Raw genomic sequence first — 25,924 nt, 5'->3', positions numbered from 1 at the left:
AATTGCTTGCGGAAAATCAATACAGGGCTCTATAAAAGCATAACTGCGCTGAGGGCTATACGGATAAAATCTCTGAGATCCATTTGAAATGCCTGAGCACACGGCCGGCCGTGACCGCTCTGCACTCGCCGTAAATTGGAGGAAACAACCCAAAGTGCAGAGTGGACCCGAGGAGCATTCATTAGGAACACATCAATAAGCCAGGGACTCGACGTACATGTGTGTATGCATCTGTGTGTGTGTGTGTGTGTGTGTGTGTGTGTGGTCCCTCTCCAGACGCAGGGCGCTGTTTAACCTCGCTATTCTTCCCTGCTTTCACACTCCTTTATAGAACAACATCATAAATGAATAATAGAGAGGCGAGGCTGCCTCCGAATAAAGCCGCCGCCTCCTCCGGGCGCAGGGCTGAGGCGTTTCACAGAGCCGGTGCTCTTTCTCTGCTGCTGGCCAGGCAGCCCAGACTCTGGCACAAATCTCCGCTTTGAGGACCAAACTGCTGCAGGGGGTGCTTGACCTGGAACAGGGCTGAAGATGTTTATCGCTGAGCGTCACAAACACGAACGTGCTGAGTGTGTCAGGGGAGGGAAAAAAAAACAACAAAAAAAAAACAGGAAACAGGAAAAAAAAAAAAAAAAAAAACTGGCTAGACTCATGCAGTTTTTTCCTTTCTTTGTGGCTCGTTTTTTATGTTTTTTGGGGGGAATCTGAGTGTGATTTACATACAGTACATCAATACATACAAGCAATTAAACTGCAATTTGTTCAGGAACAGAGATGAAAGCGTTGGGGTCTATCCAAGCTGTTGATGTTGACCCACATGTGATGTTTCTGTGTTCCAGAATGGATTTGAATTCATCCAAGTTCTGTTTTTTTTTTTTTTTATCTGCAATTCAGAGCTGGCGTGTTTCTTTGATGCATGTACATGATTTGCACTACTGTTATATACTATTTATACTGTCATTCCATTCTAATCTCCATCAATATTGCACTATTGTCTTCCGTCTTACGTATGTTTATTGTGTCTTGTTGTATTGTACATATAATGTCTCCCACTCTTTTAGATTATATATCTTATTTTTTTTTAACTTATATTTATATATCTATTTCTCCCCCACACTACTGCACCTTGTTTTTGTCTCATGTATGTCTATTTGTGTCCCTGCTGTATTGTACACATAGTGTCTCCCATTCTTTCTTTTACTATATCTATTATCTGTACCTGCTGTAAAATTGGGAAGGAGAGTAACGTAATTTCAATTCTCTGTCTGTCCTGTACATATGCAGTATCGACAATAAAACTACTTGACTTGAAAAAAAAAAAAAAAGATATTGATCGTCACAGACAGATTTTCGCTAACTCATTTACTGGTCTTAATTTAATGGTAGGCTATACTGAAAATATGCAACACAAGACAACAATCATCATAATATTTAATATATATATATATTTAAGTACAATCCTTAACTGTCACTTTCTGAGTTTTAAAATACTGAAACACCGCACAAAAATATGATTGTTTGGAAATAAATAACTAACAGAGCCATATATCACTCAACATAAATATTATTACTCTCTCCCTCCAAAATATACAGGGAAATACAAGCATTTAAAAAAATGAAGATGAATAAAAGATGCATATTTAAATGGAAATAAATTATATGGCTAGTTAGTACTTGTCTATTTTGTGCAAAAAATGTATCTTTTGATTTCATTGTTTTAAATAATAAAACTAATAAAACATATATGAAATAATATTAAATAAAACGAAATATATACGACACTAAAACTGCATGAATGAAGCTGCATGTGGGTGTTAATAATAAAGTGCATGGTGTATATACATATATACAGCTGTGGAAAAAAATTAGAGACCACTTCAAACGATGAGTTTCTCTGATTTTACCAAATTGAAAACCTCTGGAATACAATCAAGAGAAAAATGGATGATCACAAGCCATCAAACCAAACTGAACTGCTTGAATTTTTTGCACCAGGAGTGACAAATTATCCAAAAGCAGTGTGTAAGACTGGTGGAGGAGAACATGTCAAGATGCATGAAAACTGTGATTAAAAACCAGGGTTATTCCACCAAATATTGATTTCTGAACTCTTAAAACTTTATGAATATGAACTTGTTTTCTTCGTATTATTTAAGGTCTGAAAGCTCTGCATCTTTTTTGTTATTTCAGCCATTTCTCATTTTCTGCAAATAAATGCTCTAAATTACAATATTTGTATTTAGAATTTGGGAGAAACGTTGTCTGTAGTTTATAGAATAAAACAACAATGTTAATTTTAATCAAACATAAATAGCTATGAATGGCAAAATCAGAGAAACTGATTCAGAAACTGAAGTGGTCTCTTAATTTTTTCCAGAACAGTATATATATACACTGACATGCCAAAAGCCAGAAGCCAGGTCAATATCAATACCACCTACTGTGCTGTCCACTGCGGGTGGTAATGCCTTCTAAGATGTATCCATGTTGCACAAATCACACGGTGGATTGAGCAATGTTAAATGCCTGCACACAAATGAAGGAAACAATAATGAAGGACTAAGGGGTGGCCAACACAAACCGTGCAGCAACAGATTTAGAGCTTCTGCCTATGAATTTGCTTTGTCTACGAGGTGGAACAGCTGTAGGTAGGAGTGTCTAATAGAGTGGAGGACAGTGAGTGATTGAGCACAGTGTTTGAAAACTCCAGCAGCACTGCTGCGGTGTCTGATCCACTTGTACAAGCAACAACAACACACTTGTGGACCCCAGGTACTGAACCAACAACCCTGTAATCAATATTACATTGCTCTAACCACTTATCCACAACTGTCCATTACCAAGCAGACTGGTTCCAGACTGGTACAGAACCTTTATACAGTACATACTGTACAACTGGGTAAATACAGCAAGTCACCTTTGTTTACTGCTTCTTGGAGACAAGAACCACAAACGGCCATCTAATGCATCTGTGCCTGCAACCACCTACTTAATGTACGTGTGAAACGGTGTAAATGCATATTACTTCATAATATGCTTTAATTAAACAGCTTTCCAAATGTCTAATATGTTCCTTTTACTCCACTCGCAGCTTCTACTGCTAGCTAAGCCACTAATGCTCCAGTAATTACACTGAACATATTTTTTTTTTTTAGATATATATCTGATCTGAGAAGGTCAAAAAGTGACATGCAAAGTAATGGCCAGCTTAGACTTTCAATGTTTTTAACTGTATTATAACTGAAAGATGTGAGACATCTACAGGGGTTGGACAATGAAACTGAAACACCTGTAATTTTAGTGTGGGAAGTTTTCATGGCTAAATTGGAGCAGCCTGGTGGCCAATCTTTATTATTGATTGAACATTGCACCAGTAAGAGCAGAGTGTGAAGGTTCTATTAGCCAATTAGCAGGGTAAGATTACCGTTTTGCTCAAAATATTGTAATGCACACAACATTATGGGTGACATACCAGAGTTCAAAGAGGATAAATTGTTGGTGCACGTCTTGCTGGCGCATCTGTGACCAAGACAGCAAGTCTTTGTGATGTATTGAGAGCCACGGGATCCAGGGTAATGTCAGCATACCACCAACCACATCCAACAGGATTAACTGTGGACGCTGTAAGAGGAAGCTGTCTGAAAGGGATGTTCAGATCCTAACCCGGATTGTATCCAAAAAAAACATAAAACCACCGAATTCAATGTGCACCTCAACTCTCCTGTTTCCACCAGAACTGTCCGTCACCACAATAAATTATTGTGGTCTAAAACCAGGTGTTTCAGTTTCATTGTCCAACCCCTGTATTATACTGACATAATAAAACAGCTATTTGTTCAGGTAACAAAGACAAGCGTCTGTTTTCTTTCCACAGTGTTGATATTGGCCTAGATAAGATGTGTTTTTATGTTCTGTTTTGGTTATCATATTCACCCCGGTGTTGTTTTTATCTTCAGTTCAGAACAGGCATTTTTTTATTGATGTGTGTAGCCTGAGTTGGTTGACAGAAACCAATTTGTACACTGACAGCTCGGCACAGGCTTGGCGTGCTCTCAACTTCATATGGAGTCACCTGGGAGGTTTTTCCCACATATTCTGAGCACTCGTTGGCTGCTAGAAACTACTTTTGAAAATAAATGCATCAACTTCAGAATTCATGTTTGTTTTAGAATGACATTTTAAGTGTTTTAGCCTTATGTTTCAAAGCGTGATGTTTTAATAGTAATAGTCTTTTCACCTTTAATAATGTAATTTGCCAATGTTATTTTTTTTTTGTATTTTTGTATTTTTTTGAATTTGTTCATCAGTCTTTATCTAGTGAACATTGAACATATAGCCTTTTGACCAGTTTCAGAAGTTTGCCTTTTAATTTCTAACTGAGACAGGAACATAAATATTTTTGCTCTCTAACAAAAGTTATTTAGCATAAAATAGCTTTAAACGATCTTTAAACTCACTTACTTTAGAAATGACAATGGATTTGCCTTCTCTCTTACAATTTTGATCAAGTTTTATCATTACTTTTATTAAATAAATAAATAAATAAATAATGAGCTTTCAAGGGGGAGGGGGGGGGGGGGGGTTCAGTCCTGTTCTTGCTCTAAAGACCTAATTTCCCAGAATGCACCTGTTTCTAACCTTCCCAGACAGCTCAGATCACGTGAGGCTTCTGCGTTCTGGCTCACCTGACTTTCTCGACTACCATTTCCTGTCTTCCTTATTATTAATACCTCCTCTGCTTCTGTTCCCCGTCGTCAAGTATTGTACCTTAAAAGTTCCTACAGTAAGAACAATGTGTTTTATGAAAAACAGAAAGTATTCTATAAGCACATGAGCTTACTGCACATGTTGATATGCAACTGCTTTTGTGCACAAACATCATTGTGTACTGAGTGGGAAATAAAGTTGAACAGACTAGCTTGGGGTGCGTCAATAGCATAAAAAAACAGTGTTAACTACACAATTCAGAACTCAACAGACCCTGAAGATTTTTACTAATCAGAGCAACAGCTTTTCTAGCAGTTTTGCTATATCACTATAGACGAGACAGCAAAAAAAAAATAAATAAATCAAAATCCTCTTCAAGAACAGGGTGAACTGAAACTCAGTGATTTTATCCTTCCATGTAACAAAAGTACCAGTTAGACATACAGAGGTTGGACAATGAAACTGAAACACCTTCATGGCTAAATTGGAGCAGCCTGGTGGCCAATCTTCATTAATTAATTGCACATTGCACCAGTAACAGTAGAGTGTGAAGGTTCAATTAGCAGGGTAAGAGCAGAGTTTTGCTCTAAATATTGCAGCAATGCACACGACATTATGGGTGACATACCAGAGTTCAAAAGGACAAAGGACAAATTGTTGGTGCACGTCTTGCTGGCACATCTGTGACCAAGACAGCAAGTCTTTGTGATGCATCAAGAGCCACGGTATCCAGGATAATGTCAGCATACCACCAAGAAGGACCAACCACATCCAACAGGATTAACTGTGGACGCTGTAAGAGGAAGCTGTCTGAAAGGGATGTTGGGGTGCTAACCCGGATTGTATTCAAAAAACATAAAAACCACAGAATTCAATGTGCACCTCAACTCTCCTGTTTCCACCAGAACTGTCCGTGGGGACAATAAATTATTGTGGTCTAAAACCAGGTGTTTCAGTTTCATTGTCCAACCCCTGTACATAGACAAGGTAGACAAGATAGTAAGTAGGTAAGTTGAGCAATATATCCAGTATATTGTAGTCCCTTGTGAATCTTTGCTGATTCCAAGAACTCCAACTCCCATAGTGCATTTCACCTGGCCTGTGCACCAGGTCTAACATCCCCACAAAGGGTATCTCAATACGAAAGGCAGGACAGCAGATTTCTTTAACTGATTATTTGACCTTTCAGACGGCTCTTGTCCTTAAATAATGATCAAGCAGGGCTCGGGGCAGATGAGTAATTGACACGGGGATGACCCCTCTTTAGTCAATACCACTTACAGCTGTCCCAAGTGGTCAATACAGAATGCTCTCTTTCTGTCAGGAGGACATAAAAAAAAAAAAATCTCCTCACATATTTAATTCAGTGAGACTGACACTCTAGATGCTCTGCTGCTCTTTATCAACTCAGTGATGGGCAACGATGAGCTTGAAGGTGACGTTTAAAGCATTTTCTGATCTTAATACAAGAGATAACAGCAGCAAACGAAAGTGATAATGGGGTGAGATGTTGCAGAGGTTGTAGTGTATGTTGTGGTACTACTGACATGTTTTTTTATTTGTTTGTTTGTTATTTTTTTTTCTGCTGTCAAGTGTAATCTTGCAAAGTGACATATCGATTATAAAAGGTAATATTTAAATAATAATACAAAATAGTATTCAGATTGATAATTATCATTATTAAGCATTGGCCATATAATAATAGATCAAAGGTTGACCTTGTCATCTAGACTTTTAATCCAGTTTCCACTACTGGAATTCAAAATGGAATTTCATTACATTACATTATATTTAGTGCACACTTTTATCCAAAGCAACTTACAAATAATGATGTACATAATAGAGTAATAGAGGTCATAGACGTTCAAGGCAAGAACATTTTGCACAGGGCCTGAAGGAAGGATATAGTTGAAATAGTGGGATAGAGGAAGAAAGGAGGGGAAGAAAGAAATGAGGTTAGAAGTAGTTAGTTTTGTAGTTAGAGGTGTTAGGAGAGTAGGTGCTCTTTGAAGAGCTCTGTCTTCAGGAGTTTATTAAAGATAGTGAGAGATTCTTCTGATCTGGTAGTAGGAGGTAGTTAGTTAGAGGTGTTAGGAGAGCAAGTGCTCTTTGAAGAGCTCTGTCTTCAGGAGTTTATTAAAGATAGTGAGAGATTCTCCTGATCTGGTAGTAGAAGGTAGTTAGTTAGAGGTGTTAGGAGAGTAGGTGCTCTTTAAAGAGCTCTGTCTTCAGGAGTTTCTTAAAGATAGCGAGAGATTCTCCTGATCTGGTAGTAGAAGGTAGTTTGTTAGAGGTGTTAGGAGAGTAAGTGCTAATTGAAGAGCTCTGTCTTCAGGAGTTTATTAAAGATAGTGAGAGATTCTCCTGATCTGGTAATAGAAGCTAGTTTGTTCCACTATTTGGGAACTCTGTAAAAGAATATTCCAAGACTTCCTTTCCGATCCTTGCTTGGTTTGATACTACACAGACTAATGTGTCCCACGACTTTTGTCATATCCCAAGGAAGCTTGAATGATTAAAGAATGATGATGATTAATCACAGACTATTGTTGTTGTGATAAAAGCAATATAATTTTTTTAAGCAACTGACAATGCCAACATAGATACAATTACATTATCCAAATCTTACAATCGTTGTTTTATTTACAATTAAATTTCCATTATTAAAAGCTTAAGGTCCTATTTTACACCCTGTCCAAGGTGCGTCATGATGTTCATTGCTATCTTACATCTGGAAGTAAGGTGTGAGGTGTGTTTAGGTAATATGTCTAGTGTGTTGTTATCTTGACAACGGAAAACACAGTTGCGCAACTGACTGAAAAAAGCCTAGTCAACAGTTGTTGACGTTCATAGGAATCTTGGCAATGCTGGCCAAGACAGCAGAGAACAATAACATACAGTAGCAAATAGAAAAATATGTACATGACCTGCTTGCGTAGCTTCACAGCATGAACTAGCAGGTCAGCTTCATTTAAGATAGCAATCCGCCAAAGTCAAAGCACACCTGGCTCTTAAAGGGAATGGAAGGCGACGCAATGATTGGTTTATTTTATGTCCATGATTAATTAAGATAATTAGTATTTGCCTTTCGTGCGTTTCGAGCGTTTGTGCAAGCAGTACTTTTCCAGTCGTTATGATAGCAAAGACACATTGACATGCCCTAAATCAAGCTGCAAAATATGCGGTGGATGATAAAACAGGGCTCTAAGTCTTAATAATAAGAAAAGTGTAATTAACTATGATTGACTGATTGACTGATGGACTAAGAAACAAACTACAAAGTGATAAAAAATGAGTGATAACGGTCATTTAAATCTCCATCAAACCCCATTATATTTTCATGTAAGGTAAGAATATTTCTTTTCTTATCTATAAAGTTACCGTTTTAGAGTTTTAAAGCAACAGCTTGCTTCTTCTTCTGCTCAGGTTTCAAGGTAAATGTTAAATCCCTGAGCCAGGAGCCATCAATCCCTGAATTTACTTATCAGCTAGAATGTCCCGTAAGCAGACCCAGGGGATATATGCCAAAGGGACAAATTTATAGACTCTGTTAAGCGGGATTCAGGCTGAGATTGAAGGAAAGACTATGACAACACGCTCGGTGGGCTTTAGAGAACAGTCACATCTCCTTGTTGAGGTTCGACAAGCCAAATGGGGAAAAAAAAAATTGGGGACCTGGTGAGTGAAGGCAGCCAGCGATACAGGTAAAATACGGCCGCCATAAATTCGATGACCGTCGTTCCACCCCGTATATCCTTCATATCTACACAATCACGTCCGTCCTTTAACAACATTTTAATAACATCTGGGTCACAAGTCCTGGAGAAAAACGCCTTCCTGGACCAAAGAAAATTGCGGCGAGGCTGCAGCCGGGAATGAGGAGCCCAGGACATTTAACACGTCGCCGATCTACTGGGAGTTGTCCGAGCGAGACGTGCAAAAAGAGAGGAGCTCTGAAGCAGGACAAATCAATGAATCTCTCTCTCTCCTTCTCTTTTTCTCTCTCTCCTTCTCTCTCTCTCTCTCTTTCTCCTCGCTCTATCCCTCCAGGCAGAGACAGCTCTTCTAAAAGAACATCTGAATCTACCTAATGGAATGGAAAATTGGGGGAAATAGGAAGCCGTACCCACGGGGATATCCTTTTCACTGTTACAGTTTCACATATTTAATACAGGCGTTCCTCCAATCTGCACTCGGTCAGCGCAGGAGCCATTAGTATTCAGCCTTTATTCAAAGCAGTGTCCTTCTGATAACATGACATTTCAGAAAAAAATATATATATATCTGCTGAACAACCAAGAAATCTTCTGTTTTTTTTTAGCTTGTTCAGTTCTCTATATATAAAAAATAGTGTTGTTGGGCTGATCCAAAAGGTTCAGAGGACTAATGCATTGTCATCTTTACAGTCCTATATGGTTCGTCAGCCTGCTTGCCATCAGCAGCCAGAGTCAGAGAGAGAACAATTGCATTGCTCTCTCTGGGTGAGTAGATGGTGCTCTCTCTGGTATTTCTCCTATTATATATGTTTGTAAAGAAATTCTAACTTGATAACTTTTATAACAGCTAGGCATAAGCATAAAAACCTATAGAAAAATTAAATAGATATGCATATGCAATTTTGTATGTTTAAAACATACAGTTCTGGAAAAAGTAAGAGTAAGAGATTACTTAAAAATTATGAGTTTCTTTGATTTTTCCAAATTGAAAACCTCTGGAATATAATCAAGAGGAAGATGGATGATCACAAGCCATCAAACCAAACTAAACTGCTTGAATTTTTGCACCAGGAGTAAAGGCATAAAGTTATCCAAAAGCAGTGTGTAAGACTGGTGGAGGAGAACATGCCAAGAAGCATGAAAACTGTGATTAAAACTAGGGTTATTCCACCAAATATTGATTTCTGAACTCTTAAAACTTTATGAATATGAACTTGTTTTTTTTTTTTTTCATTATTTGAGGTCTAAAAGCTGTGAATTTTTTTCTTATTTCAGCCACTTCTCATTTTCTGGAAACAAAATTCTCTAAATGACAATATTTTTATTTGGAATGTGGGATAAGTGTTGTCCGAAGTTTATAGAAAAAAGGCAATGCACATTTTATTCAAACATGTACCTATAAATAGCAAAATCAGAGAAACTGATTCAGAAAATTACTCTTAATTTTTCCCCAGAGATATGCATATATCAAGTATATATATTGTGTATATATTTGTTTTATTTACAGAGAGATATTCAATATAGCACAGAATGTAGTAGCCAATAAAAAATTGAATGAAAAACTAAAAAACTAATAATTTCATTCATGTTTAATCTATTTAGCAAAAATTTGCCTTAAACTTAAAACTGAATTTTAAACTATTTGACATATACATTTTTAGCCATATGTCACCTATTGCACCTGTTTGCTCAATACATTTTCTATTTATTTATTTATTTATTTTTTCAAATGTTACTATACTTACAAACACAGAAACAACACATTTAATAATAATAATTTCATTAGAGCTTCACCTTTACCTGGTACACAATAGGAAAGTTGGCAATACTTTGCAAGGCAAATTAACAGCAAATGATTAAATACTCTATGGCTAATCAGACACTGGAGGAACATGCCTGAAGCCCTTCATCTTAATCCAGTATCCTATAAATAAGTTCTTAACCTTGCTCATGTGTTTAGAGCTTATCTTTGCATCCCTCCTTTGACTCTCCTGTCTGTTCAGTCTGTTCTCCACTAATCACATACTAATGTTCCCAAATGTTCTGAAATTGCACATGCATGCTTTATCAAACTCTACAAAATAAGAAAGTAAGTGCTTTTTTCATTTATTTTTTTCATGAAATGAACTTTTAAATTGACAAACAGTCATTTCAACACATCACTATGTAGCTGTTGACATATTGCACCACCTGCCCACTGACTTTTATTAACTATTCGTTCTCAGTCAACATTTTTTTTGTTACTAAGCCCAGACAAGTGCTTCAAATTAACGATCTGAGGTAATCGACTGCGTGCTACAGATGTAGCAGGCGGAGATTAGCATAGCATGATTTGCTATTGCGATGTGCCTAATGCGCTGCTAATGCATAAGTAAGACTCAGAAACAGGGAACTGATAAGTGTGTGACTTCCAGATCTCTCTATTAGCTCTGTTATCACTACACACATTATTATCACTACACAGCCTGTTTTTTTTTCACACCTCCCAGTCTCGTTCCTCTCTTTCTTTTCTCTGTCTATTTCTTTGCTTCTAAAGCTCATTAAATGTAGGGGGTCATTATCAACATAACATGCCTTTTGCATCTGGACCAGAGCATTGTTTTATTCTTGTACATTTGAAATAATATACATTTTTATTGAAATCAATATTACAAATATATGAAGAAAGTATACTAAGAATACCATTCTTCACAAAAAAAGTTTCTTCATTTTATACAGTTTTTTTATGTGGGGGTTGTCTTTTTTACCAGATGTTTGTTTCTGGAGCTGTTCTAGATCCAACCCAGCTATTAAATATACCTATTTTTAATTAAGCTAAACTGCTGATAAGGTGCAGTTTAATGTGATATATTAGCCCGATAATATGCAGCTATGAAGAAACTCTTTTTCCGCTGCTCCATGCTCTTTACACATGCAGTAATGTGCAGCGTTCATTGCTCACAGCCACGCAGAGGAAAGACAATGTGCTCGCATTGTTTATTGGTGCACATTTTGGTGCGTTTAGGTGTATGCCTGTGTGAAACCAAACCAAACAGAGGGAGAAAATGCTTCAAGTAAACAAACTCATCAACTGATTCAGACCAGAGAAACCAACTACAGGTGTAAAAATGCTCTTTTATACACAGCAAATTAAGTTCAGATTTAGAAAACCAAGCTGCAGTCTACCTACTTACCTACCTGTCTGTCTGTCCATCATCTACCTACTTACCTATCTACCTACCTACCTGTCTGTCTGTCCATCATCTACCTACTTACCTACCTACCTACCTACCTGTCTGTCTGTCCATCATCTACCTACTTACCTACCTACCTACCTACCTACCTACCTACCTGTCTGTCTGTCTGTCTGTCTGTCCATCATCTACCTACTTACCTACCTGTCTGTCTGTCTATCATCTACCTACTAACCTACCTACCTACCTACCTACCTACCTGTCTGTCTATCATCTGCCTCCTAACCTACCTACCTGTCTGTCTGTCTACATACCTACCTACCTGTCTGTCTGTCTGTCTGTCTACATACCTACCTACCTACCTACCTACCTACCTGTCTGTCTGTCTGTCTGTCTACCTGCCTACCTGTCTGTCTGTCCATCATCTACCTACTAACCTACCTACCTACCTACCTGTCTGTCTGTCTATCATCTACCTACATACCTACCTACCTACCTACTTACCTGTCTGTCTGTCTATCATCTACCTACTAACCTACCTACCTACCTGTATGTCTGTCTACATACCTACCTACCTACCTGTCTGTCTGTCTACCTACCTACCTGTCTGTCTGTATGTCTGTCTGTCTGTCTATCTGTCTGTCTGTCTGTCTGTCTACCTACCTGTCTGTCTGTCTGTCTATCTACCTAGTTACCCGTCTGTCTGTCTGTCTGTCTCGTTGTCTACCTACCTACCTACCTACCTGTCTGTTTGTCTGTCTGTCTGTCTACCTGTCTGTCCGTTTGTCTACCTGCCTGTCTGCCTTTCTGTCTGTCTACCTGTCTGCCTTTCTGTTTGTCTACCTACCTACCTACCTACCTACCTGTCTGTCTGTCTGTCTACCAACTACCTACCTACCTACCTACCTGTCTGTCTGTATGTCTACATACCTGTCTGTCTGTCTTTCTATCTATCTACAACATGAAGGCAATATGATTTTACATTATGTCTTATACATGTAATGAATAGTTAAGGCTAAAAGTACCAGTATGTTGATAACATCCCATTATATTAGTTTTGAGTCAAAAAGTTCTCTTTTACTAAGCCCAAATAAACACTGCAACTTAATGATGTGTCCAAATCTACTGTGTGCCACAGATGTTGCAGGTGGAGATTACATGGAAAACATCTTTAAAGCATGATTTGCTTGCAGGACTAAGGAACTGGTAAGTGCTTTATTTTTATATATTGCTACACAGGATGTTTTTCACACTTTTACTGTCTCAGTTTAAAAGCTCATCTAATATAGGGGGTGCCACACATGCTCTAAAACACAATTTCAATAAAGGCAAAAAAAAAAAAAAAATAGAGAGAATAAATCAGGAATGCGTTTTACCCCAGCAGGACTGATTAGCCTCTGTGGCTAATCAAGCAATTACACGGCCGAGGCGCGTGCACGGCGAGGCTTTTCAGATGTGTTGATGTATAGGCTGGCGAGTTGCTCGTAGCCTAAAGAATTAATGAAGCGGAAAACCAATTCTTGCCTGTAGGTAATAGTAATTATGACAGATTGCCTCGGACCATTACTATCAATAAAGAGATATGCGTGGTGCACGTGTACCCACATGTATTAGCGAGTGTGCAGGAATAGCAGGGGATGACTGGATGTGGGGATGTGTAATAGATTTAAAGAGGATGACTCAGAGGAAGAGAGAGAGCGAGAGAAAGAGAGAGAGTAATTGAGGTAGAGAGAGAGAGAGCCGTCGTTAGCATGGCCGCTGGACTGCCATTGAGGCCAACTTCCCAGGGGTCACCTTGGTGTCAATTACTCCCACTGCCCCAGCTCTGCACACGCTTTGTTTAAGCACAAAAGCAATCCGAAAGGTCCTACCACAAATGTGAAAGGTGGTAATAACCCATAATCTGATGTTAAGACATTCACATGCAGGTGGTTTATGTGGAAATTAATGCTTTGCATAAAAATGAATGGTTTTACAAAAGACTCAAAAGCTTGCATCTTAAAGATGTTTCGTGGGGTGTCAAAGACTTTTCATAGTGTCTTTGAGCTTCTTATGTACTGGACAAATGTAATAGTGACTGTGTTTTACCGCTTTGCCAGAACATTCCCTCCGTTCATTAGAACTTAGTGTTTTTGCTACAAAAAATCTGCGCATCACACTGTGAAGATACACAGGAAGCTCATATAAGAGAAAAATGTATTGTTATTTTATTCTTTATTCTGTTTTATGTTTATGTAAAAATTGGGTTTGCAACACTGAACATTAATCAAGCAATCAACCATCATTTACACTGGAGGGGGACCCTCATTTACAGTTTAAAAGGGATTAAAATATATATATATATATATGTATATATATGTATATATATGTATATATATATACATATATATACATATATATATATGTATATATATATATATATATATATATAAATTTAAATAAAAATTGACATTTACTATAGCTGAATAAAACATATACATAAAAAGGGAAAAAAATAGGATAAATAAATTTTAAAAAGATCATAAAAATTGATACAAAGTAAAAAGTAAAGAATTTATATCTTTTGAAGAAAAAAATAACAGTAGTGAAAGTAATGTAAAATGATAAGAATGATAAGAATAACTAAGAACATGGTAATCATGCAAGAAAAAAAAAAAAAAAAAATATATATATATATATATATATATATTTCTTTTCATAATTTAATCAATAAAATAATAAAAATAAATATAATGAAAAAAAAAATAATCTAAAATATAATCTCATTTAAAACAATCACAGGCTTTCTGATCAGATCATCCAGGTATCAGCTGGTGTTCAGTGTTAAGATGTTAAGAGACTCGGATCGGACTGGATTGAATCAGGGATTAAAAAATAACCTGATAGGGACGTCCCTAATGAATACATAATAATAACTAAATCAGTGTTGTGACTAACAGGCTATCAGGGCTTTGTAAGTGTTACACAAAGCATTTCATTAAATCACTCAGCACGGAGAATGAAAAAAAAAAATCATAATAATAAAAATGATGTTTGATCCTCAGCGTCGACTGTAAACCACACTAATCTGCCAAACCGGGACCGCACCAATCATATCCCATCTCCCACTATACCCAGCTGTTGTTCTGCGTCAATCCCAGTGCAGCGGTGGTGAATAAAGAGCGACGTAACAAGTATTTGATTCCATCAAAAGCAATTATCTTCCCTGATTAAGAAATCTCACTTAATGTAATTACTTTGTACTTAAAAGATTCATTTCATCTTTTAGGAGCGTGGAGTGCTTGTGTTTTTGTTGGAGACCATTATCTCTAATGAGATCTGACAATTTAGTTTGTGAGCAGTGGCAGCCGGGGCTGCAGTGAATGGGGAACCAGGGAACCAGTGAGCTCACTGGAGGACCGCCGACGCCAACGAGACAAGGCTCACCCACTACGCCACTTATAGACCCCCATATGTTGACCATTACCTATCAGAGCCGTCTGTTCTCTTATCTCCGCCTGTCAGCTTTCCGATGTTCTGATTGTGTTGTACCACACTGAGATGTGCTCACAGCTTCATTGTTATCTTTAAAAATAAAATGTAAAAATATATAACTATATTTAATGCTAACATCTTCTAGAAACGATAAGAAGTTTAACCCAGTCAGAGCATGAACCTGAAACGTGTATTTATTCATTCCATGAGGTAACTTTTTTGTTACAAAGCTTTTAGAAGCATTATATTGTCCCAAAGACCACCACTGTGACCAATTCTGACTTCTAGCAAAGGTATCATTTCCTCACCATTTAACACAAACCACTTTTCTTTAAAGACTTTGACCATGTTTTCTTTTTATCCTGCCATATCCTTCTATTTCTTCTATTCTTTCCATGATTGTAGAATGTATAAAACTAACAAAAACCTAGTGGAGGGACCAGATAACACCACTAACCAGATACCCTTCTTAAAAGAGCACATCACTCAGCTCAGTACAAATAGTATCAGAACACAGAATGTAATAAACTCTACTAAACACCCCCTGCCCCTTTTGAAAACTCATATGTTGGTAGAATGTATAAAACTAACAAGAATCTGGTGGAGGAAACTGGAGAGTAACCAGACAACACCACTAACCAATTCTATTTTGGTTGATTCCAAAAAGTGAAGTACCTTTAATCTTCTTAAAAGACAATGCAGAAGCACTGCACGATGATGCACTACAAAGTTTGTCTCAAAAAGTCAACGTTGTTAATTCAGCCACTCAATCATTCAATCAGTATCGGCATGATAATGAGGATTTGCTCCCAAAACACTAATCAGTCCATCTCCACTGATCTACTGGACTAATGAGCAAGTCAAATAAGCATGGCACTGCTAGTAGTGCTGATACAAGAGCTACTGCGAACTTGGAGATATCAGAAAGGCAAACTCAGTTTTCTGTTTGCTCTGAATCAATTGCTCTGGAATCCAAATCCCAAAATACTAAAAAACTTACAGAATATCGCTATAAAACTCTTGCTCTTGCTGGTGGAGGAAACAAAGTATCCAAATAGCACCACTAACCAGATTCCCCTCTCAAGAGCACCTCCCTCAGCTCAGTACAGTAAGTATCTTGCTTTCGCGTATAAACACACACACTTACAGTAGGTCTCAACATTTCTCAATATAATTGTACGTAATCTCTCCTCACCTTTTCCTGAATGTGATGGATTAAGCATGATATCAGCTGAAATCTCTAGAGTCTACTGTTGGCAGAGTAGACAGACAGAAAGTGTAAAGACAGGTGCTGCACAAAAAAAAAGATAAAAGGTTAAAAGAGATGAGCCTCTCTGGCCGCTGCCACAAAGTGTTCCAAATGAAGTGACCTTTTCGGTCAGCTGACAACAGTTTGCCGGAGGAAGATAACTTTGCTACTTTCTCAAGCCTCCTGCAAAGAGAATGAACTTTTATTGTTTAATAAAGTGAGTTAAAGCATTAGATGCAAATGCACGCACTGTCCAAACTGACTATTGATGAGAAACACAATACACAATTTTGAGATATCGCAAATTGCTGATTGGCTGATAAGCTGGTTGATGCGCTTTTATTTTGATGAGCTACCTCAGACTAATAGATGTTCTCTAAAGCAAGTCTAATCATCAGTATGCAGAAGAGGCTTTTCAAAAAAACCAAAAAAAAAAAACAAACACTGACAATCAGCGGCTCATTCACCTTTATCATTTCTTTACTCTGTCTAAACCAACAGGAATAAATGGCCAATTCATTTTCTCTCACAGCAGGGAAAAATAATAATGCATGGATGCTGCCACTAGCCATGTTTACATGCAGCCTAATAATTGATATTTCATTAATAGACTAACAGACTAACAGCTCAATAAAGCTGAGAACAGAATATGTCCATGTACTGTTTGCTAGAGATGAAAAGATTGAACAGTGCTTTATATCAGCATCTGCTTCTATACATATATGCATTTATAGAAAGTGTAAGACTAAAGACAGTTAAAACCGGATACCCCTCTCGAGAGTACATACAGTATTTTAGCCTAGTACAGTACAGTGAGTAGTTATTAGCACAGCAACACAGCAGAGCTAACAAATACCACTCTCCACACAAAATAGTAGAGCCCACATTTATCATGACAAAGATTACACAACAGCAACAGTCAGAAAGCTAATGCACTCAGCTTGCTGCTAACATGAGCTAGCTTGCTACTTAAAGTAGTATGTTAGCTAACTTTATGCTAATGTTAGCTAGCTTTTTGCTTACCTTAGTTCTATGCCTGGGAACATTTGCTAGTTTGCATTAGCTAGCTAAAGTTAATATGTTAGCTAGCTCGCTTTAGCTAGACATCATTTTCAGTCTTTCAACTTTTTTTGTGTTCTGTTCTTTGATTACTTTTGTATTAAAAGTGATACTTCTATGATATTACTCATTTTTTAAGTGTTTCATTATTTCATTATTAAATGTTCTGCATTGTAGATTAATTCCAAAGTCATTCAAATTATTAGTAAAACATATGGAAAGTGGTTAACATACAGAATATACAGTATTTTATGTTGTAGATTCTTCAAAGTAGCACCTCTTGCTTAGATTAGACAGCTTTATAAGGCAGCATCACCTGGAATGATCAGCTTTCAGTTAACAGCTGTGCTGAGCTTGTCAAGAGTTAATTACTTGAAATTCTTAACTCTAAATGTGTTTGAGAGCATCAGTTGTAAAGTTGTGAAGAGGTCGAGTTACAGGTGTACAGTGAATAGTGAATATTTGAGTAATGCTCTAATCCATATTATGGCAAAGATCAGTCAAAAGTCCATCAAAAACACAATGATGATGAAACTGGCACTAATCAAGATCGCTCCAAGAAAGAAAGACCAAGAGTTACATCTGTTGTACAGGATACGTTACCAATCTCAGAAACCACAAGCCAACAGAGGTTTTTTTTGGTTTGTTTAACACTTTGAAGTTACTACATGATTCCTTTTGTATTTCTTCGTAGTCAGGATGACTTCACTATTAGTTAACCCTTTGAACTCTAGGCTGTTTTGGTGTTTTTTTTTTATTTTTTATTGTTTTAGTCAGTTCCTCTTTTTTCAGGTCTTATAACACAGTAATTATATCAGACAGTCACATGCCCTGATCTCTTTTACTCCAGAAGACATACGGCTGCTCAAAAAATAAAATAATTTAAAATGTAAAAGGAAGCAGAATTGTTATATTTTCCTGGAACTGATCATGTTTTGGTCAAAATTTTACCAAGTGCCTGTTTTTTTTACTTATTTTTGAATGTATAGACTTTAAATATATTCACACCTGAGATATCTTTTCAAAAATGGTTAGACTAGAGTGTTTATGAGTTTAAAGCATAAGAATATTAATGATAGTTTATTACATGGTTTATTAATTATTACTTTGACAAAATACATGGAGAAACAGCATCAGGCGGATTTATTTTTCTTGATAATCAATAATCACACCTCTAGGATACATGTAGATACTAAACACCTGACACTCAGAGCAGCCTATGCCTTTCAGTATTTTGATCAGGACACACAAAGAACTATATACAAAAATGTAAACTTTTTAGTCTAAATAAATAAAAATGTTTAGTGCAAAAAAACTACTTAGTAAAAATGTGCAAGTAAAATAAAAACTATATAAAGTAGTGCGCACACCATACCTAGCTTTAGTTTGAGTAAAGCAGGTAGTTTCACACTTTTTCTGTGGACACTTTTGAGATCATCATTTACTGATATTATTTGGTTTGAAACATCATATAAAAATGTTTGAAGCACTGAAGGTAAATAATGTTGGTTGGGGAAGGAGATCTCACTTTTAGGTGTTTTTTTCAATGGGTTTCTTGTAGATGCTTTACTGCACTTCTATTTTTAGAAAGATTAAGTTCCGCCCTTTCTAACCATATATGGATTATGTTTATGTGTGAAGGGATTCCAACAAAAGGTGCGATTTTGGACGTAAAATCCCTCCATAGGGTTCTAAGGGTTAATGAGTAAAGGTTCATGAGTAGAGATCTCCAACATCTGGAGGTCAGCCACCAAGCATCAATGCTTCAAACCATGTCCAGATCTGCTAAATTTAGTCTATGAATGTTCTGTATTCGACCTTCTGGGCAACTTCTGACAGTGACGTCCACTTTATGTGGGCAGTGTTGTTGTTGTGTCCAGTTACTAGCCATGGGCTCATCAATCAGAGCAGAGTGGGAACACTGGTCTAAATGACGTGTTTTTTAATAAGTCCTGATGCGAACCTCCACCGGCTTCGCTCTGGACATCCTCCAAGAACCGTCATGGAGGCGGTTCACGTTCATGTCCAGCGGAGCTGCTCGGTTGGAGGGGGATTGATCGGCGTTCCGTGGGGATACAATCCCCCTCTGCGCTGATACACAGAAATCTGCCTAAAGCAATTAACGGAACGCAGCAGACAGGATAGATTAATTATCTCACGGATCACTGAGGGATGAGGCTCGTGCTACTGTTCCTCCTCAGTCACCTGACTCCTCCTTTCACGAGACGAATAATAAACAACAGTGGTGGGGAGAAACGAGTGCACAAACAACCCGCACCGGTGCGGCGTGTCCCCCGGAGGGAGGCCGATATAATTAAACCACTATAATTATCAATTAATAACCTTTGCTTTTTAAACGAATGGTGTGACCGTGTCTATCTTCTCGAAGAAAAGCGAGGAACGTGACGCGAGTAAAACGTGACCGAGCCTTACCCTGCTGACGCCACGGCCGCGGTCCTCCCCGTAGTTGGTGCCCAGGATCTCGAAGAAGATGTTGGGGTTGGTGCCGTTATCGTTGAACTCCAGCAAACTTGTCAGACCACTCACACCTCCCTGGAAAAAAAAAAAAAAAAAAAAGAATACTGTATGTTCAACACAGGCTTTACTGTATATATCAGGGGTCGGCAACCTTTGACACATGGAGTGCCAACTTTAACATTTCTAGTCAATGAGTGTGCCACTATCAACAATAATAAATAATAAAAAACACACACAAACTAAGGGTATATGTTCTACAAATTTGGATTTTTTTACATAGAAAATGTGCTTTAAAAATAAAATTATTATTATTATTATTATTACTATATATTTTTTTTGTGTGTAATCAGAATAACAGTGAGTCCAGCTCTGAATTAACGTGGCTTTATAGATAAGCGTAACTTGCACTGAATGAATGCCTTGCCTACCAGCGAGTGTGCCTTGCTTTTCTTGGCTGAGCTTTCTTATCTGGGGGTTGTAGTTTGTCACTTTTAATCGTAAACATGACTCAAAATTGTCCGTCATCAAACAGCTGTGGATAGGGCTGAGCACACTTTTCATGTGCGAAAATACCTGCTCACACAGGTAGGTTGAGCACACAAGGCCAATGCAATGCTCTTGAGACAGCCGAACTTTTCTGGTGCAGATGTCCAGCGTGCCCACAGTGGCGAGCTCTTCAGCTGCATCTTCACGTCCTGTCCATCCATCCAGTTGATCAGAGCTGCGATACACAAAACCATAGTCTTCCATCCAGGAGGGCTGAAATGCCCTAGCTTTGTTTTTTTAAGCCGGAGGCTCTGTCATCTCTTGTAACGCTATTAGGTGGGCTAACTGACTTTGATTAGGCTGAATTTAAATATGGGTCTGTGGGAAAGTGGATGGGAGCTGAGTGCAGAGCGTTGAGGAGCGAATTCGATTGGAGGATTGTGCTGTCAGTCTGATTTTTTTTTGCTGATGCTGGTCCAGCGTGTCGCGTGCCAGTGATTATGCCTTGGCGTGCCAGCAGTGGCACGCGTGCCATAGGTTGCCGACCCCTGGTATATATTAACACAGGCTTTCGTAATAACATTGTGGAAACAAAGGTTCAAAGTCCTTAAAAAGCAGATTTTACTGTTCCAAACACAAAAAAAGATGTAGAGGATGGAATAACCCTGGTTTTTAATTACAGTTTTCATGCATCTTGGCATGTTCTCCTCCACCAGTCTTACACACTGCTTTTGGATAACTTCAATTCAAGCAGTCCAGCTTGGTTTGATGACTTGTGATCATTCATCTTCCTCTTATTATATTCCAGAGGTTTTCAATTCGGTAAAATCAAAGAAACTCATATTTTTTTCCAGAGCTGTATATTCAAAAAGCAATTTGTTCCCATGTGACAATGCAAGGATATAGATGATGATAAATAGAGAAAAAAATAATTCTAAATCAGACATAATATAGAGAAAAAGAGATAAAGCCTTCTGCTTGCATCGTTTAAATAAAAGTGGTTCTAAATATACATCTATGCCAATGGGCATGGTGGTCTTGAAATGATGTTCTTTTAGGCAAATTTATGGTGTATTGCTATCTTGGTAACAGAAAACACAGTTGAACCAATGTCTAAAACCAACCTAGACAGACATCAACAGACATCAGATGTTCATTGCTATCTTGGCAGTGAATTATGAACACGTGTGTACACCCATACTTTTACACACACATCCATGAACATGCATGAATAAACAACATAAAAAAGTGTGAACGAGCAGGTCAGTTTCCTCTGCTGCGAAGTGCAGAAGTACTGCGCTGTTAAAATAGCAATCTGGCAAAATCATCCGGCGCACCTGGAGTTTAAAGGGAATGCTAAGTGCTAATGCTGATTATTTTAAAGGCGATTTATTTTACACCACACCCAAAACACATCTATGATTAAATAAGAGATTTAGTAAATACCTTTTGAGCATTTTGAGCTGTGCAAAAAGTGCACTTTTACCATGGTTTTGATAGCAAAGACATACTGACACACCCTAAATCATGCTGCATGGTGTGTGGATGATGGCTGGCCTATAGATGGCTCGCTAACATAGGACCCTAAAGAGTGAATGAATGGGAGAAATGTGAATCAATGAGGCAGTGAGAGAGTCAATGAGGGTGAAGGAAAGAAAGAATGAGAGAGAGAGAGAAAGAGACAGAGAGAGACAGAGAGTGAATGAGTGAGAAAAAAAAGTGAATCAATGAGGCAGCGAGAAAGACAATCAAGGAGTGAGCAAGATGTGTATGTGTGTAAAAGAGAGAGAGAGAGAGAGAGAGAGAGAGAAAGAGAGAAAGAGAGAGAGAAGTGGTGTGTGCTGGAGTGTGGAGAAGTGAATGTATGTAAATCCTCATGCTGTATGAAGAAGGGATGGTGTGAGAGAGAGAAAGAGAGAGAGAGACTGAGAGAGAGAGACAGAGAGTGAATGAGTGAGAAAAAAAAGTGAATCAATGAGGCAGCGAGAAAGACAATCAAGGAGTGAGCAAGATGTGTATGTGTGTAAAAGAGAGAGAGAAAGAGAGAGAGCAAGAGAGAGAGAGAAAGAGAGAGAGCAAGAGAGAGAGAGCAATAGAGAGAGAGAAAGAGAGAGAGAGCAATAGAGAGAGAGAAATAGAGAGAGAGAATGAGAGAGAGAGAGAGAGAGAGAAAGAAAGAGAAGTGGTGTGTGCTGGAGTGTGGAGAAGTGAATGTATGTAAATCCTTATGCTGTATGAAGGGACGGTGTGAGAGAGAGAAAGAGAGAGAGACTGAGAGAGAGGGAGTGACAGAGTGAATGAGTGAGAAGAACAGAAAAACAGAGTGAATCAACGAGGCAGTGAGAGAGACAATTAAGAAGTGAGCAAGATGTGTATGTGTGTAAAAGAGAGAGAGAGAAAGAGAGAGAGCAAGAGAGAGGGAGAGAGGGAGAGAATGAGAGAAAGAGAGAGAGAGAAGTGGTGTGTGTGGTGTGTGTAGAGAAGTGAATGTATATAAATCTTTATGCTGTATGAAAAAGGGATGGTGAGAGAGAGAAAGAGAAAGAAAAAAGAGAGAGAGAGAGAGAGAGAGAGAGAGAGAGAGAGAACACATGTTCAGTGTTATTGATGAGTGAATGTCCTTTGTTTTCATGAGAAAGAAATGGCAGCAGGATTTTTTTTCATAATGCTTCTATAATAGAAAACTAAACTGGTGTAAAACAGCTGCAGTCTGAATAGGTCAGAACAGAACCGTGGAAATGGGTTTCATCACAGGAGCAGATCTTCTCCATCCTCACTCGTCACATCTGCCCACACTGCTGACATTTTAAAAGACACCTTTCACTACAAATGATTGGCTACAGATAATGTGATTGGATAGGCTTCACAGGATTACAGCATTTACCTACCTGTAGTGAAGGGGGCAAATAAAAGAGAGTGTAGGTATTTAATATAGTATATTTCATAACATCACAAGGTTGTATGTGGCTCAAATCTGGAGTTATAAATCTAGGAAAAGCGCCTGAATCTATGCCTTGCAGAAGCAGAATGTTTATTCAACATTGAAGTCCACAATTCCACTATTATACAATGACTTAATGATCTTATAATGTCTTCAGGTGCATCATAGATCATTTCTAGTAGATCTCTCACCAGGAGGTACACTACCCAATGCAATCATTTATATATCTGCCTGGGAAATATGCACAACTGCATGCTTAGTTGCACATGTCCCAGCTTTAAAATCCAGGAGGATGAGGGCCTTTCTCAGGCATACTGAATCCACAACTCTGTGTTTCAATAAATTAAGTTGAATGACCAGTGACAAACGGCAGCCAATAGCGCACAGCACACTCTCAACCAGAAACAACCGTCCACCTCTAAGTGATCGGATCGGGCACTACATCATTTACCCAGGACAGAGTGCCAATCCATATCTGGGTAAACTTAAATACATACCACATATATACACACCAAATCAGTTAAGAGTATAACATTTTTCTGGGTACTTTTCAGATCAGGTATCCAATTTATCTGATCTCCATGGTTTTTGGACTGTGGGAGGAAACCAGTGTCTCTGGAAGAAACCAACACCGACACAGGGAGAACATGGAAACTCCACCCAGATAGGGACTTGAACCCAAGACCCCAGTGCTGGGAGGTGAACGTTCTAACCACGAACCCAGTGCTTTAACCACTTTTTCCATCACAAAAGAATAAGCTCTGTGAAGAACGTTTAGGGCAGGGGTGTCCAAACTTTTTTGTTGGGGGCCAGAAGGAGAAATATATTTGAAGTCATGTGCCACACTCCGTAATAAAACAAATAATGAAATAAACCACTTTAAATAATACTTTTTTTCTGATTATTTCATTTACACACCATTTTACTTGACTTACTATCTTTATCTTTGACAGTGTTGTGTAAACTAAGATTTTTCAAATTGATGTTTCATTTCATGATGTCTCTTAATATTAAACTCCTTAACTACGGCAACATTTAGACTCTTTGGCCCGTTTTTCTGTGTTACAACTGCGCACCCTCTCCGCTTTTAGATTCTTTGGCCCGTTTTTCTGTGTTACAACTGCACACCCTCTCCGCTTTTAGACTCTTTGTCCCGTTTTTCTGCGCTAGAAATGCGCACCCTCTCCGCTTTTAGTCTCTTTGTCCCGTTTTCTGCGCTAGAAATGCGCACCCTCTCCGCTTTTAGACTCTTTTGCCCCATATTTCTGTGCTAGAAATGCGCACTCTCTCCGTTTTTAGACTGTTTGGCCCGTTTTTCTGTGCTAGAAATGCGCACCCTCTCCGGTTTTAGACTCTTTTGCCCCATTTTTCTGCGCTAGAAATGCGCACCCTCTCCGCTTTTAGACTCTTTTGCCCCATATTTCTGCGCTAGAAATGCGCACTCTCTCTGCTTTTAGACTCTTTGGCCCGTTTTTCTGTGCTAGAAATGCGCACCCTCTCCGCTTTTAGACTCTTTTGCCCCATTTTTCTGCGCTAGAAATGCACACCCTCTCCGCTTTTAGACTCTTTTGCCTCGTTTTTCTGCGCTAGAAATGCGCACCCTCCCCGCTTTTAGACTCTTTTGCCCCGTTTTTCTGTGCTAGAAATGCGCACCCTCGCCGCTTTTAGACTCTTTGGCCCGTTTCTGACACCTAGCGTTCAAACTTTGAATCTCACATTATAAAAACCTGCTTAACAGCGGGCCAACTTTCATTCTATTTCTAAAATACCTCGCGGGCCACTCCAAAAAAGGAAACGGGACGCAAATGACCGTAGTTTGGACACCCCTGGTTTAGGGGTTCTTCAATTTGAAATGTGGATAAACCTTTAAATTTAAAAGGTGCCTCTTTGAGAAACCTACAAGAAAACTTAAGATGCCTCAAGGAACATAATCTTCTAAAAAAGCAAGGAAATGCCTAAAAGTTCCTCAAGGAAGTTAAACATTGACCTTTTTTAAATGAAAGTAAAACATCATCGTTTTTTAATCATAATTATCATCATTCATTTGATTGTTATTACAGCAGTGCATTTCACACAGGCAGATCATGCTGTGTCACAGGAAGTGACTCACTTTCTGCTCTCTCATCTCTTTGTGTCGTTCAGTAACAAAGGCACGGAAACCCAGAGCCCCTTTCTGTTTCCCGTCGCCTCCAAATCCTCTTACACCTTTTCCTGCCATATCTTAACACCGAGTCATGCTCGCCGTCAGCCTCCGCTAACACTGCTGTAATTGCAGCAAATGTATCGCGCCGACGCCAGCCCTGACAGAATTAATTAGACAGCCAATTATAAAAGCTGACGAGTGCTTTCCAAATGAGTTCACCAACTGCTGTATTGAAAAGCCAATAAACACAAACTTCACCTAATTAAGCTGTAGCGAAACATTCCAATGGACACGTCCCAGGAGGGATAAAATAGGAGCCCATTATCCGGTCTGCGTACAGTAAAATGCCCAGCCAGGGCTCTGGTCTCATATAATCTATACACCTCTTTATGGCTCTTTAAAATAGTCCAGAGGAAAAAAGGAAGTGCTGATGCACCTCAGCTCTCAGTGGGCGCTTGAGCAACGCAAGCTTAACAAGCTGAAAAAAAGCCAATGAAC

The 25,924-nt window shown here is 38.4% G+C and overlaps 1 protein-coding gene across 2 annotated transcripts in view; it reads right to left on the bottom strand.

The window, feature by feature from the left end:
* The window catches only part of grid2 (glutamate receptor, ionotropic, delta 2), an 874,963-nt gene that overhangs the window by 245,670 nt on the left and 603,369 nt on the right, over window positions 1-25,924 (bottom strand). For both annotated transcript variants that reach the window (XM_049485584.1, XM_049485583.1), the window contains exon 8: window positions 19,812-19,931. In XM_049485584.1, coding sequence (XP_049341541.1) covers window positions 19,812-19,931 — 120 coding nt within the window. The remainder of the gene's footprint in view (window positions 1-19,811; window positions 19,932-25,924) is intronic.

This window comes from Astyanax mexicanus, chromosome 12, assembly GCF_023375975.1.
Source record: "Astyanax mexicanus isolate ESR-SI-001 chromosome 12, AstMex3_surface, whole genome shotgun sequence".
Lineage (NCBI taxonomy): Eukaryota > Metazoa > Chordata > Actinopteri > Characiformes > Acestrorhamphidae > Astyanax > Astyanax mexicanus.
The sequence above is the reverse complement of the archived record's forward strand: the minus strand, read 5'-3'. Positions and strand labels throughout refer to the sequence as shown.